Source organism: Babylonia areolata, chromosome 21 (genome assembly GCF_041734735.1).
Source record: "Babylonia areolata isolate BAREFJ2019XMU chromosome 21, ASM4173473v1, whole genome shotgun sequence".
In the NCBI taxonomy this organism is placed as follows: Eukaryota; Metazoa; Mollusca; class Gastropoda; order Neogastropoda; family Buccinidae; genus Babylonia; species Babylonia areolata.
In genome coordinates this window covers 43,692,245-43,705,872 of record NC_134896.1, presented here as the reverse complement: position 1 = coordinate 43,705,872, position 13,628 = coordinate 43,692,245, and the positions used below count along the sequence as shown (strand labels likewise).

Here is a 13,628-nt window from a genome sequence, read left to right as displayed (position 1 = left end):
TTTATTCAGTGTTCACACCAGACATATTACAGGGTAGTATCATGTACACAAGTACATTTGGAACAGATACAACAAAACATCAACAACTGAAAACAACATAGTAAATGAAAAAAAAACCTGAAAAAAAAAAACAACAACAGAGAGAGACACACCTATCATTTCTTTTCTTCTTTTTTTTCCTTCTTCTTCTTCTTCCTTGTTCGCCTCCCATTTTGGCTTCCACTGCTGTCGTTGGCCAGTACTTCCTCCTGGATGCTGCATTTGTCCTACAGTCTTGAAGGATGTGGTCAGTTGTCATTGGTCCCTCACCACAAGGGCACTCTCCACTCTGTCCAATGCCAAATTTTGTGTGCATGTGGTGGAGCTGGCAGTTGTGTCCAGTCCTCATGCTGAAGATCTAGACCTGTTCCTGTTGTTCCAGCTAATGGTATCTGTCTTCTGGGCTATATTTGGGGTGCTGGGGGCACCACTTTATTCTTTGCTGTGCCTTGATGATTGTCTTGATTTTATCGTATGACACCAGTTTGTTGGCCTGCTCTTCCTGTGCACCGTCTTTTGCCAGAATATCCACTTTTCCGTTGCCTCTGATGCCACAGTGTGCTGGTACCCATTGTATCACCACTTTCTCCACTCTGGCACTCAGGGCAACAAGGGCTGAAGTGAGATGGTTCTGTTCTTTGCAGCGGGAGTTCTTGAGGTCTTGGAGCATGGAGAGAGCGTCTGAGAACACCACCACCTGCCCTGTTGTTCTTGTTGAGTTCTGCGAGACTGTTGTGGCTGCATCACAGAGGGCTTCTCGCTCAGCTCAGAAGTTGGTGGAGTATTTTCCTGTTGGGATTGCACTTCATCTCATCTTTGTATTGGAGGAAGATTCCAGCTCCACCATCCCTCGTTGCTTCTGTGACGAAGCCATCTGTAAAGACATGGGTCCAGTCTTCCTGGGGGTACTGGTTGCAGATGTACTCCATGGCCAGGGCCTTCCTTTGGTTGTCTGACTGTGTTCCTCTCTTCTCCACTCTGGGAATGCTGGTGACGACTGTTGGGAACACCTGCCTCTTCAAAGACGGGTGGGTGACATTTGCCGGGATAGGATTTGCTTCGTGTTCCATCAAGACTGGGGTTTGTCTTTCAAGGCGTCTTGACTGGTGGATGAAGCTGCCTCTTTTCAGCCGGCTCTTGGTGGGTCTGCCCATTCTGTTATTCATTGGATGGTTTTCAAGGCGTTTGTATTTTGCTGCCTGGATGAGGATTTTTGTGTCCCTTCTGTCCTCCAGTGACTATAGCCCAGTGGTCTCCTCCATCTTCAGGGTTGGGGTGGGTCTCATGGCGCCCAAAAAAAACAAAAAACAAACAAACAAAAAAAACCAACAAACAAACAAACAAGCGAGAGAGAGACACCTATCATTTAAATTCATTTTCCATTCTTTGCCTATTTTGTTGCTGTTTTTCTGTTATGCTTTTTGAATATTTCAACAAAGTTATGGAGTGAAGAACAAAAATGGTGTGTCCTATGGTAAACATATAACCAAACATATTAACAACATAGGAAATGTTAGAAGAACATAATGATAGGCTGCATCATTGATATACAACTTTCTGACATGCATGATAAGGGATAATGTCACACTACAAAAACATACTCAGAAAAAAAAAAAAAAAAAAAAAGTACACATACTCGAACTCATACAAGAGGATATCAATATCTAACTGAACATGTTTCTGATCTAAGCCAAGCATATTGCTGTATTTGGTGGAATTGCAAAGATAAGCATGCATTCTAATTTCTTCACCTTTTTTTCATGAAATTGATTTAATAAGTTCTTTGTAATGGTGCCATTTAAAGGTAAAATCTATGTACAGCATGTTTGTTTTTGCAATGTATTCTTCAGTTTGGTATCTCATTTAAAAATATTTTCTAAAAACTGAAAACAGGGGATAAGCATTTTCAACTTTGCATTTGTACAAGAAGAACTTTGCAGATATTATTATGTAGATGAGAACTTCATCTCTCTTGAACTTACAGTTGGTGCAAAATAATACAAATTCTTTTGACAATACGAAGTTTTGTGTGTTTGTGCAATTGTCATTTAAGAAATGTTCTATATCTTTCCAGAAGGGAGACATTATACTGCATGTGATGAACAAGTGGCTGATTGTTTCCTTTTTGGTTTTACAAAATGTACATTTGTTGTTTTCAACAGTACTCATTTTTTCAAGAATTATATTTTTTGTCAGTATTCTATGAATTGTTCTTAATTGAAACCATTTCAGTTTACTTTCTTCTATACTTTGTATTGTCTCAAATATATTTTCCACTTAAGATTGATTATTTCATTGTTCCATTTTTCACAGCAACTTGGTTGTTTGTTATCTGCAGTAAGAGTTTCATAATAAGTTTTGACCCTTTCCCTACATTTTGGATTATGTTAAGAGCTTTTTGTGTTTTATTTGACAGTACTATTCAGATCAACACTATTTTCATGAATGAACTTTTTGACCGCTTGTACACAGCCTGAGAATTCCAAAAAGTTTGTTTTGATGCTAACTTTACTTTTGAAATCTTCATAGGAAATGAATGCCCCAGTTTCACTGACTAAATCTGCAATGTGATGTACACCTTTGTTCATCCATTCCTAATAGTGGATTATTTTTCTATCAATTTTGATAAACTCATTACAGAAAATATTTTCAGCTAAGAGGTCTTCAGAATTATCAATATGGACTTGTTCTCGAAACATTGGAAGGTGTCGTTCCAGATATCTCTAGAGTTTGTTCGTTTAACTGGTATATCACGACTGTATTTATCAAGTTCTTTAACTAGAGGTCACATAGATTCTATTATGGATCTCTCCTTGTGATTACTAAATTTCAGTTTTCTAATCCACATTAGTTTGATGAGATCCAGGGATATGCTGACAGGCACGATATGAAGAGGTTCTATGATGCCTTAAAAGAAGTCTAGGGTCCCACATCCTCAGGATCATCCCTCCTCCTCAGTGCAGATGGGAATACCTTAATCACCAAGAAGGAGAAAATTCTCAAACGCTGGGCTGAGCACTTCAGCAAGGTCTTAAATCGCCCTTCCTCCATAAATGATGAAGCCTTAGACCATCTCCCACAAGTTCCCATCAACGAAGCACTGGACGATCCGCCAACACTTCTTGAGACCCAGAAAGCAATCCGTCTGCTATCCAGTGGCAAATCACCTGGCTCAGACTCCATGCCAGCAGAGGTCTACAAGGATGGAGGCACTGTGCTGACTGAGAAGCACCATCAGCTGTACTCACTCATGTTGAAAGAAGAGACGCTCCCCCAGGATTTCAAAGATGCCTCTATCATTCACTTGTACAAGCGAAAGGGGAACCGGCAAGCCTGTGATAACCATCAGGGCATTTCCTTGCTCTCCATCGCAGGCAAGATACTTGCCAGGATCCTACTAAACTGCCTCACAGCACACCTTGACCAAGGTCATTTGCCTGAGAGCCAGTGTGGATTCCGGAAAGAGCGTGGAACCATTGACATGATGTTTGCTGCAAGGCAGCTGCAAGAGAAATGTCAGGAGCAAAATGCTGATCTGTTCTCCACCTATGTTGACCTCACCAAGGCCTTCAACACCGTGAGTAGAGAGGGTCTGTGGAAGATTATGGCCAAGTACAGATGCCCTCGGAAATTTATTTCCTTGGTCAGCCAATCCCATGAAGGCATGCAGGCTCAAGTCCAGGACAATGGTGAAACATCTGCTCCTTTTCCAGTCACAAATGGTGTCAAGCAAGGCTGCATCCTGGCTCCAACATTGTTCAGCCTCATGTTCTCTGCAGTGCTTACTGATGCCTTCAGAGATGGCGATGTTGGAATCAGCCTAAAGTACCGAACAGATGGCAAGCTGTTTAACCTCAGAAGGCTTCAAGCAAAAACCAAGGTCATGACAGACATCATCAGAGACTTTTTGTTTGCTGATGATTGTGCCCTCAACACTGGATCTGAAGCTGACATGCAACTCAGCGTCGACAAGTTTGCCACTGCCAGCAGGAACTTTGGCCTTACCATCAGCACGAAGAAAACTGAAGTTCTCCATCAGCTGGCCCCAGGGAAACCCCAGATGAGCCCAAAATCACAGTCAACGGTCAGAGACTCAGTGCGGTGGAGTGGTTCACATACCTTGGCAGCACACTGTCACGAAATGCGACCATCGACGATGAAGTGAACGTCAGGATTACAAGAGCAAGCGCAACCTTTGGCAGACTCTATGCAAATGTCTGGAACAGAAGAGGCATTGGTCTCGAGACCAAGTTAAAGGTCTACAGAGCAGTAGTTCTCCCCACACAACTGTACACCTGTGAAACTTGGACAGTGTACCAACGACACGCCAAGAAGCTGAACCACTTCCACACAACATGCCTCAGGAAGCTACTGAACATCAAGTGGCAAGACAGGACTCCAGACACGGAGGTGCTTGCAGAAGCCACCCTTCCCAGCATCTTCACCATCCTGATGCAGTCCCAGCTTCGCTGGGCTGGACATGTGGCACGCATGCCAGACCATCAGCTGCCCAAAAGGCTCTTCTATGGCGAGCTGCAACAAGGGAAGAGATCATACAGAGGCCAGAAGAAGCGCTTCAGAGATACTCTGAAAGTCTCTCTAAAAGTGTTTGACATCAACCCTGACTCCTGGGAGGAGTCTGCAAAGGACTGTGACAATTGGCACGCTGCTGTGCACAAAGGCGCCAAGTTGTGTGAGGCCAACAGGCCTGCTGCAGCTGTTCAGAAGAGGCAGGCCAGAAAGTCACAGGCAAACAAGCTCCCTGACAGTGTTATGCCTGTCTTTGTCTACCCCAACTGTCAGCGAACATTACGTGTGCAGATTAGACTGTTCAGCCATATGCGCATTCACAGATGCGCATCCCCCCCACCCCCCACCACCACCCTCCCCCCATCCCCCAGCTGGATGACAACGATGGTCATCATCGATCTCGATGGACACACACCACCACCAGTTTGAGAGCCATTATCAGATGCTTAATAGAAGGTATTCCTATTCCTCTGTCTCTTACACTTTTTATTACTGTTCTCCTTGATATCCTGTCTTGTTTACCACCCCATATGAATCGAAAACACTGTTTCTGAAGAAGGTCAGTATATTTAGTTGGTGGGTTAGGTAACAGTATGCAGAGATATATCAGTTTCGAGAGAATTAGTGATTTAGTACTGCTACTCTGCCTATAGGTGTAATATTTTGTCTTGATCCAGACATTAAAAATGGATTTTACCTCTGAATTTTTCGCTATAGTTCAGTTCAACATACTGTGAAAGATCTGGAGTGAACCAAATACCTAGTATCTTAAACTGTGATGGATTACAATCCATTTTCAGGTGTGGCATATATCTTATATTTGAATGTAATTCCCTCCCTAGCCAAACTGCTTTTGTTTTTTTCAATATTTATAAACAAACTGGACTCTTTTCGAGTGGATCAAGAGTTTCCATAGAACTTTCAAAAGATAATCTGCCCCCTTCATTTGATAACTGTGTATCATCTGCAAACTGCGACAGCTTTTGTTCGGCATCATTAATGTGTATTCCTTTGATATATATTTTTCTCATATCATAATTGCTAAAACTTCTACATATAGAGTAAATAAATAGGGGAAATGGGGTCGTAAAGCAGTCTTATATTGTCTCTGATGTATCTGTTTGTAAGAAAACCTGTTTGATCTTCACTAATAAGCTTTGGAAGAACATTTTTAATATGATTAGCTATACATGAGGAGCCTATTTTATAGATAACATTTAGCAAGGATATTGGTCTCCAATTTTTTATGTACTCCTTAGCTTTTTCTCCTTTTGGTATGCAAATTGTTATTCCTTCTTTTTGTTTATTTGATTATTCTCCCCCCCTGAAAGAATCATTCAGGGCTTTGATGACAAAAGCACCTAGCTGTCTCCAAAAAAAAAAACTTGAAAAATTCTGAAGTTAAACCATCAGTACCTGGCCTTTTGCCATTGTGCATATCTTTTAGAGCATACCCTGCTTCTTCAATAGTTATTTCTCCTTCAAGTGATAATTTTTCTTCTTCAGATAGATAAAGGCATATCCCAAATCAAATCTTTAATTTCACACTCTTGAAATTTGCTTTCGTGATATAAATTTTGATAAAATTCTTTAACAATAGTTATTAATTCATCTTGTTCATGTATTGTTTTATCATCTACAATTAGTTTAGACATATGTTTACTGACATAATTTCTTTTTTCAAGATAGTGAAAATATTTTATAACTTTCTCTCCTCTGACATAATTTCTTTTTTCAAGATTGTGAAAATATTTTATAACTTTCTCTCCATCTTCTGCCCATCTTGCTCTTGATCTCAGTGAGACTCCTTGCATTTTCTCCTCTCTTACCGCACCTGGTCTCATGCTAAGATCATTTAATGTATTTACATCATTTTCTGTCTTATGCTCTTTTTTTTTCAATTTGCTTAATTTTACATTCCAGACAATTTTCTTCCTTTTCCCTTTCCTTTCTTTTCATCATTGCATATGCGATCGGCTTACCTCTAACTTTCATAGGCAAAAAATCAAGAAACACCTTGTCAGGAACCTTTAATTTTACATCTTCTCTGTTAATGTTTTTAACATGTATTTTATCATGATTATCTGCAGTATATTCTTCAATGATGCTATCAATCGGATTGCTAATTTCATCGACAAAAATATGGTCCTAAAGTAAAGAACTGTTTGTTTGCCTTTCCAAATTTGAATTTTATGCTAACCATAGAGTGGTCTGATTGATAGCCAATATGAATTTCATGCTCCTCCACAGCAAATATAAAATATTCTGAAAGAAGAAAAAAAAATCTAACCTGCTTTGTTTGAAGGGGTTGTTTTCCGCCAAGTAAATCTACATTCAGGATTATGTTCTCTCCATACACCTGACAGCTGCAGTTCATACATCATATTCAACACAGTTTCTTGAGCTCTAGGGTATTATGCATGTAATTATCATAATCAATAGAGGAGTCAAGTACAAGATTCCAGTCTCCTACTGCTATTATGTAATGGGTTTGAAAACTTTGGATAACTTTCTTTAGATGTTCATAATATTCTGGGTTATTTCTATTCGGAAGAGTACTCATATTTCAGTGCAGACTGGAGGAAATTGACAACTGCCAATGATTCATGATTTTCATGAAATGCAGGGTTGAACCTGCATTGGACGTGAAACATGTGCTTTTTGTTTTTAACGCTTTTTTCCCCGCTGAATCAGCTGGATGACTTGTTTGAAGAGGTGGCAAGCCAGTTGCACTGCAGACACTTTAATTGGCTCACATGCAACTTGAAAGGAGTGAATGTCATCAAAGAACTTCACCTTCTCACGTGCGAACGCTCTTTGCTGCCAAAAAGTTTGCCAGCTCAGTTTCTGAGACCATGATTGACCTTTTGTGTTGACATTACCCACCTTTGTCGTTGTTGGGGCAGTGATTTACTTACATGTCTGCACAAGCTGTGATTTGTTTTTATAAACTTATAGCCTGTTTTAATTTCTTCTGCAGACAATAATCTGACAATAGGCATGCTATTTCTAGCTATATTTTGTTTCTTTTCTTTATGGATGTCATTATGTAGATGTGGAAATAGACTTTTTTTTTTTGCACAAAAATTATTATCTTGACTTTACATGCATGAACAGTTATCTACAGTTAACATAACTGGGAAAAGAAGGCCAGAAGCAGAATCTACACTCATTTTCCTTCACAAAAATGTTTACTTTCCTTCTGTTTCGCCCATAGCTTTTGTGCTAGAATTTTTTGTGATTTATTATCCCCAAATCCTCAGAAATCTCAGGCAAGGGGAGAGCGCTTTTGCTTTTTTTTTTTTTTTTTTTTTTTTTAATAATTTTTTTTACAAAATTCTGTGGCACTGAACTGGTCAAGGAAAAGGACAAGCCTACATTACATCATTTATGTACAGAAACGTTTTTTTTGGTGAACTTGATAGATTGAATAGCTCTATGCACTTGAAAGGTTTTGAGTTTTCTGTAGAAAAAACGCACTTGATCCTCTTTGATAATTGTTAGAATCCCAGCAAATTACTACTATGGAAGAAACACATTGGTTCAACAGTGACTAAGGCAGTTAAAAGTTTAAATGACTCGGTTCTGGATGATAGCAGTGCTGGATCTGCTTTGTTCCTAGCCTATAAGCAGAAAAATCATATAGGGAAGGGACGTTCAATTTTTACACCTGAGTTAGCGGCCATCCTTATGGCCTTAAATCATCTTGTTCAAATACCGATGATGATAAGTAGTTTCCTTTTGTGTTGATTCTTGATCAGTTTTAAAAAGTTTGCTCCTTTTTGAGAATAATCAGAGAGAAGATATATTGTTATTTGAAATCAGGTATTTATTACACTCCCTATTTATGAAAATTGCAGATGTTGATTTTATTGGATACCATCCCATACTGGATTCCTTTGTAACAACCAAGCAGACAAAGCATCAAAAGGGGAGAGCAAAGAATTATACAGGTAGTTTAAAAGTATATTGCTCATTGTCAAACAAGGAAATAAGTAATATACAAGAAAGAGACTTTTATAGGTGCTTTCATTCAACTCTAAAACCTTGTCAGTTGACTCTCAGATTTTGGTCCGATTTGCAGACCAATTCTAAGTTTAATTTTCATACTATTATTCATTTCGGACTAAATGTTGCTCTTAAGTCAAATGAATATGTTTCATTAATGCGACAATTACGTATATGATTTTTGACTCACTTGTGTAAACAAAGTGAGTATGTTTTAACCCGGTGTTTGGTTGTCTGTGTGTGTGTGTGTGTCTGTGTGTCCATGGTAAACTTTTCCACATTGACATTTTCTCTGCAACTACTTTGTCAGTTGACACCAAATTTGGCATAAAAATAGGAAAAATTCAGTTCTTTCCAGTCATCTTGTTTAAAACAATATTGCGCCTCTGGGATGGGCACAAAAAATAAAGAATGAAGCCTAATTATATGCAAACTGCATTTACTGTTATATTTATATTTTTTGTATTCTCTAAACTTGGCACTTTGATCTGATATTCTGATCCAACAGCTAGAGCAGTCATTAATAATAATAATAATAATAATGGATACTTATATAGCACACTATCCAGAAATCTGCTCTAGGTGCTTTACATTATTATCATTTTTTGTTCAAACAGGAACTTCTTTTGCTAAACATGGAAGTTTTATTTATTTTGCAATTGTTTTAAAAGGGAAATTACTCTGTAATGCTAGTGGAGTTAATTTGCTTTAAACTGATCTTTCTCATCTTAAACATTACATTTTGAAATTATACTCAATACATAAAAAGCTTGGATTTTTTTTAAAAGTGCATCACAAGTGAGTCTTGAAGGCCTTACCTCTCTTGTTTCAAAATGTAATGTAACTAAGTTCCCCAGCAGAGTAATTTCCCTTGTTTTACTGTCTGCACCAAAACGTTTGCAATAAATAAAACTTCCATGCTTAGCAAAAGAAGTTCCTGTTTGAACAAAAAATGATAATAATGACAGATCTTTTGTTGGGTCGAATATCAGATCAAAGTGCCGAGTTTAGAGAATACAAAAAATATAAATATAACAGTAAATGCATTATACTCAATACATAAAAAGCTTGGATTTTTTAAAAAGTGTATCACAAGTGAGTCTTGAAGGCCTTGCCTTTCTTGTTTACTTTGATTTGATGAAGCCGTACCTGCACAAAAGTGTGTCATCACAAGTGACTGAGTCCATGGATGTTTTTGACTTTTTGCATTCATTATCAGTTGTTTCGCATGTTAGATAAATGACTTCTCTTTTACGAAGTCCATTAAGTAATTTTCTGTAATTGTATTTAGATATTTGTTTCAAATTTCATTTTTATTTATCCGGTTTCCCCCAACTCACCTTTCATCCTCCTCCGTCTCTTCTTCCTCCTGTGTTCGCCTTTCTGCCCGTTGAACCGATCTGGTGGTTTCCTCCACGCAGTCCACCGAATTTAGTCTTCACATGCTCTCGGTAGACAAGCCCCAACTCACCGAGGGTTTGAGACCCATCGGCTACCCTCACCAGGTTTAGCCTGTCTGCTGAGACAGTTTACTTGAATATGGCTGCTGCACATGCCACAGCTTCTTGGAGCCACTTTTCCAAACAATAATACTCAAATGTATGTATTGATACTCAAACAAAATGTCTTCAAGCACCAATATGTGTGACAGGACATTAAACAAATTCCTCCTTCTTGCATAATGGACAAATCATATCAGAAATATTTGACTGTCTGTTATGATACTGAAGGACAAACAGTTCACAAATGTCCAATATAAGTCTTGTTATTTACTTCAAACTTTTGTTGTTCAGTTCATTACAGTAACTCAAGGGGCGTCACTGCGTTCGGACAAATCCATATACGCTACACCACATCATTAAGTAGATGCCTGACCAGCAGTGTAACCCAACGCGCTTGGGTAATCCAACGTGCGTCAGGCCTTGAGGGGAAAAAAAGTGCAATAACAAATAAGTAGATCCAAAACTAAATGCCCCCTGCCCCCATGTCCCCCCACCACCTCCCCCACCCCCAAAGTAGGATGGTCATCACCCCCATCATCATTGAAATAAAGAAAATAATTATTTAATCACAAATTCTGGGATGCAAAACAACAGCAGCAACAACTACAACAAGAGAGGCAAGGCCTTCAAGACTCACTTGTGATACACTTTTAAAAAAAATCCAAGTTTTTTATGTATTGAGTATAATGCATTTCCTGTTATATTTATATTTTTTGTATTCTCTAAACTCGGCACTTTGATCTGATATTCGACCCAACAAAAGATCTGTCATTATTATCATTTTTTGTTCAAACAGGAACTTCTTTTGCTAAGCATGGAAGTTTTGTTTATTGCAAACGTTTTGGTGCAGACAGTAAAATAAGGGAAATTACTCTGTAGGGGACTTAGTTTGCTGTAAACTGATCTTTCTCATCTTAAACATTACATTTTGAAATTATACTCAATACATAAAAAGCTTGGATTTTTTTTTTAAAAGTGCATCACAAGTGAGTCTTGAAGGCCTTGCCTCTCTTGTTTCAAAATGTAATGTTTAAGATGAGAAAGATCAGTTTAAAGCAAATTAAGTCCCCTAGCATTAATTAGAGTAATTTCCCTTTTTTACTATCTGCACCAAAACGTTTGCAAAATAAATAAAACTTCCATGCTTAGCAAAAGAAGTTCCTGTTTGAACAAAAAATGATAATTATAACTGCTCTTGTTGTTGGGTCAAATATCAGATCAAAGTGCCAAGTTTAGAGAATACAAAAAATATAAATATAACCGTAAATGCAGTTTGCATATAATTAGGCTTCATTTAAAAAAAAATTTTGTGCCCATCCCAGAGGTGCAATATTGTTTTAAACAAGATGACTAAAAAGAACTGAATTTTTCCTATTTTTATGCCAAATTTGGTGTCAACTGACAAAGTATTTGCAGAGAAAATGTCAATGTTAAAGTTTACCACGGACACACAGACAACTGAACACCGGGTTAAAACATACTCACTTTGTTTACACAAGTGAGTCAAAAATGAATATATAGGAAATCCATTTAATTGAATGCGGATCAAATCCCACACTCGCCAGCAATTTCTCTGCCCCCCCTTGCTCCCCCCTCCCCCGAATCCACGAGACCTTGTGGGTTGTGGACTGGACTCTAGTCATTTGGATGAGATGATCAACTGATGATGTGCCGGGTGCATCAAGCACTTAGTGCATGTAAAAGAACTGCCGGCAACAAAATTGTTGTCTCTGAAATAGTTATGTAGACAAATCCACTTTGATAGGAAAACAAGTACACTTGTGGGCAAAAAAAAAAAAAAAAAAAAAAAAAAAAAAAGAAAAGAAAGAAAGAAATGTGCCGGTAAACTGTAACGATGTGCTCTCCCTAGGGAGAGCAGCCAGCGTTTCAAACAGAGGAATGTGCTGTAACAAAAAGTAATACGATACGACACGATGCGATGCAATACAATACGACACGACACACAATACGATACGATACGGTACAATACGATACAACACAAGACAATACGCTGTAGCGGTGTGCTGTCCCTGGGGAAAGCAGCCTGCATTTTATATAGAGGAACTGTTGTGGCAATGAGTAGTATGACACGACACAATGTGATACGATACGGTACAACACAAGACAATACGAATCTGTTGTTACAAAGAGTAATACAATACGATACGATATGATAAAATATGATACAACACGACACGACACATTTGTTGATATGGATAAACATAAAAATTGGAAGATGATGTAAGTTATTGATCAGTCAGTGTGTTTCAAGTTAGGCACTGTTTTGGATATGTGCAGAGGATGGAAGGATGCATAAAAGCACAGCCAAGTGGTTGACCAAAACGTTTGACTCAGAGGAAACCAGTTCTGGGGATCGTCTCTTGGCCATGGCAGCTGTCATTGTGGAAGAGATGCGAGCGGCCATCTTCGAACAGACAGGGTTTACGTGTTCGGCTGGTATTGCCCACAATAAGGTGATTTGTCATGTTAGTACTAGTTGATAGACTGCATTGCTTGTAAGCAACCACACACACACACACACACACACACATGCAGGTGTGAAGTGATCCACACAAATCTGCACAAGCACATATTTAATACATGGTGTCTCAGTAGTTTGTTATACATAATAATTCACATATTTTCTTCTTCCTTTCTCTTTCCCCTGCTCTCTTTGTGTTGTTGTTGGTATGTAGTTGTCACTGATTGTCATATTGAGGGCAAGATCAGGACTGGAGATTTCCAAACGTTCATTTTTGGTGTTAAAATACTACAGTGTTTTCTAAATATGTATCAATCATCTGTTTCTTTTTACATCTGTCTAACTGACACAAGAAGGGAAAAAAAGGAAGAGTTTATAAGGGAGATGCTTGTTCATGAAATGGCTAGTACAAATACTTAAACTGTCAGGTTCAGATTTTTAAAGATTGTGTTTGTGTATATTTATATATATATATATATACATGATTTTGGTGTGTCTGTATGTGTGAATGAATATTATAGCATGTGTTTTTTATCCCATGTGGGTGTATGTGCACAGATGCTGGCCAAACTGGCTTGTGGTTTACATAAACCAAACAAGCAGACTGTCATCCCCCATGGCTCTGTTGACATCATCTTCAGTTCACTGCCTCTGCACAAAGTGTAAGTGTATGTGTCTGAGTCTGAGTCAAAGTCTTAGTCTGAATAGTTTACTGATTTGGCTGAAGGTCTATTTCAGTTGAAGAGTATACACAAAAACATTAACCTCTTTAACCCCTAGGCTGCCTATATGACGAGATAACTCGTCATGGAAAGCATGTACGCTTCGCTGCCACAATGACGAGATAACTCATCATCAAAATATTCTGACTTTTACCTACTTTGCATTCAGTTCGTTGACAAAAATGCTGGTAGCTTTAGCTTGGGGAATCTGTCTAGATTCTATTCATAGCTAGAAACACCATCTGCGTCATAAGGCAATCCTTTATTTGAACGTTTTGGTTGGGTTACTGGCCGCAGTCTTTGCCTGGCTCCTCTCCTCGCTCGCTCAACAAAATGTCGGACTGA

General features: G+C 38.6%; 1 protein-coding gene across 1 annotated transcript in view; it reads left to right on the top strand.

The window, feature by feature from the left end:
- LOC143296061 (DNA polymerase eta-like) overlaps nucleotides 1–13,628 on the top strand; it is a 128,383-nt gene that overhangs the window by 59,255 nt on the left and 55,500 nt on the right. Inside the window, exons 5-6 of the mRNA XM_076607813.1 lie at nucleotides 12,378–12,553; nucleotides 13,120–13,223. Of these exons, the coding sequence (XP_076463928.1) occupies nucleotides 12,378–12,553; nucleotides 13,120–13,223 (280 nt within the window). The remainder of the gene's footprint in view (nucleotides 1–12,377; nucleotides 12,554–13,119; nucleotides 13,224–13,628) is intronic.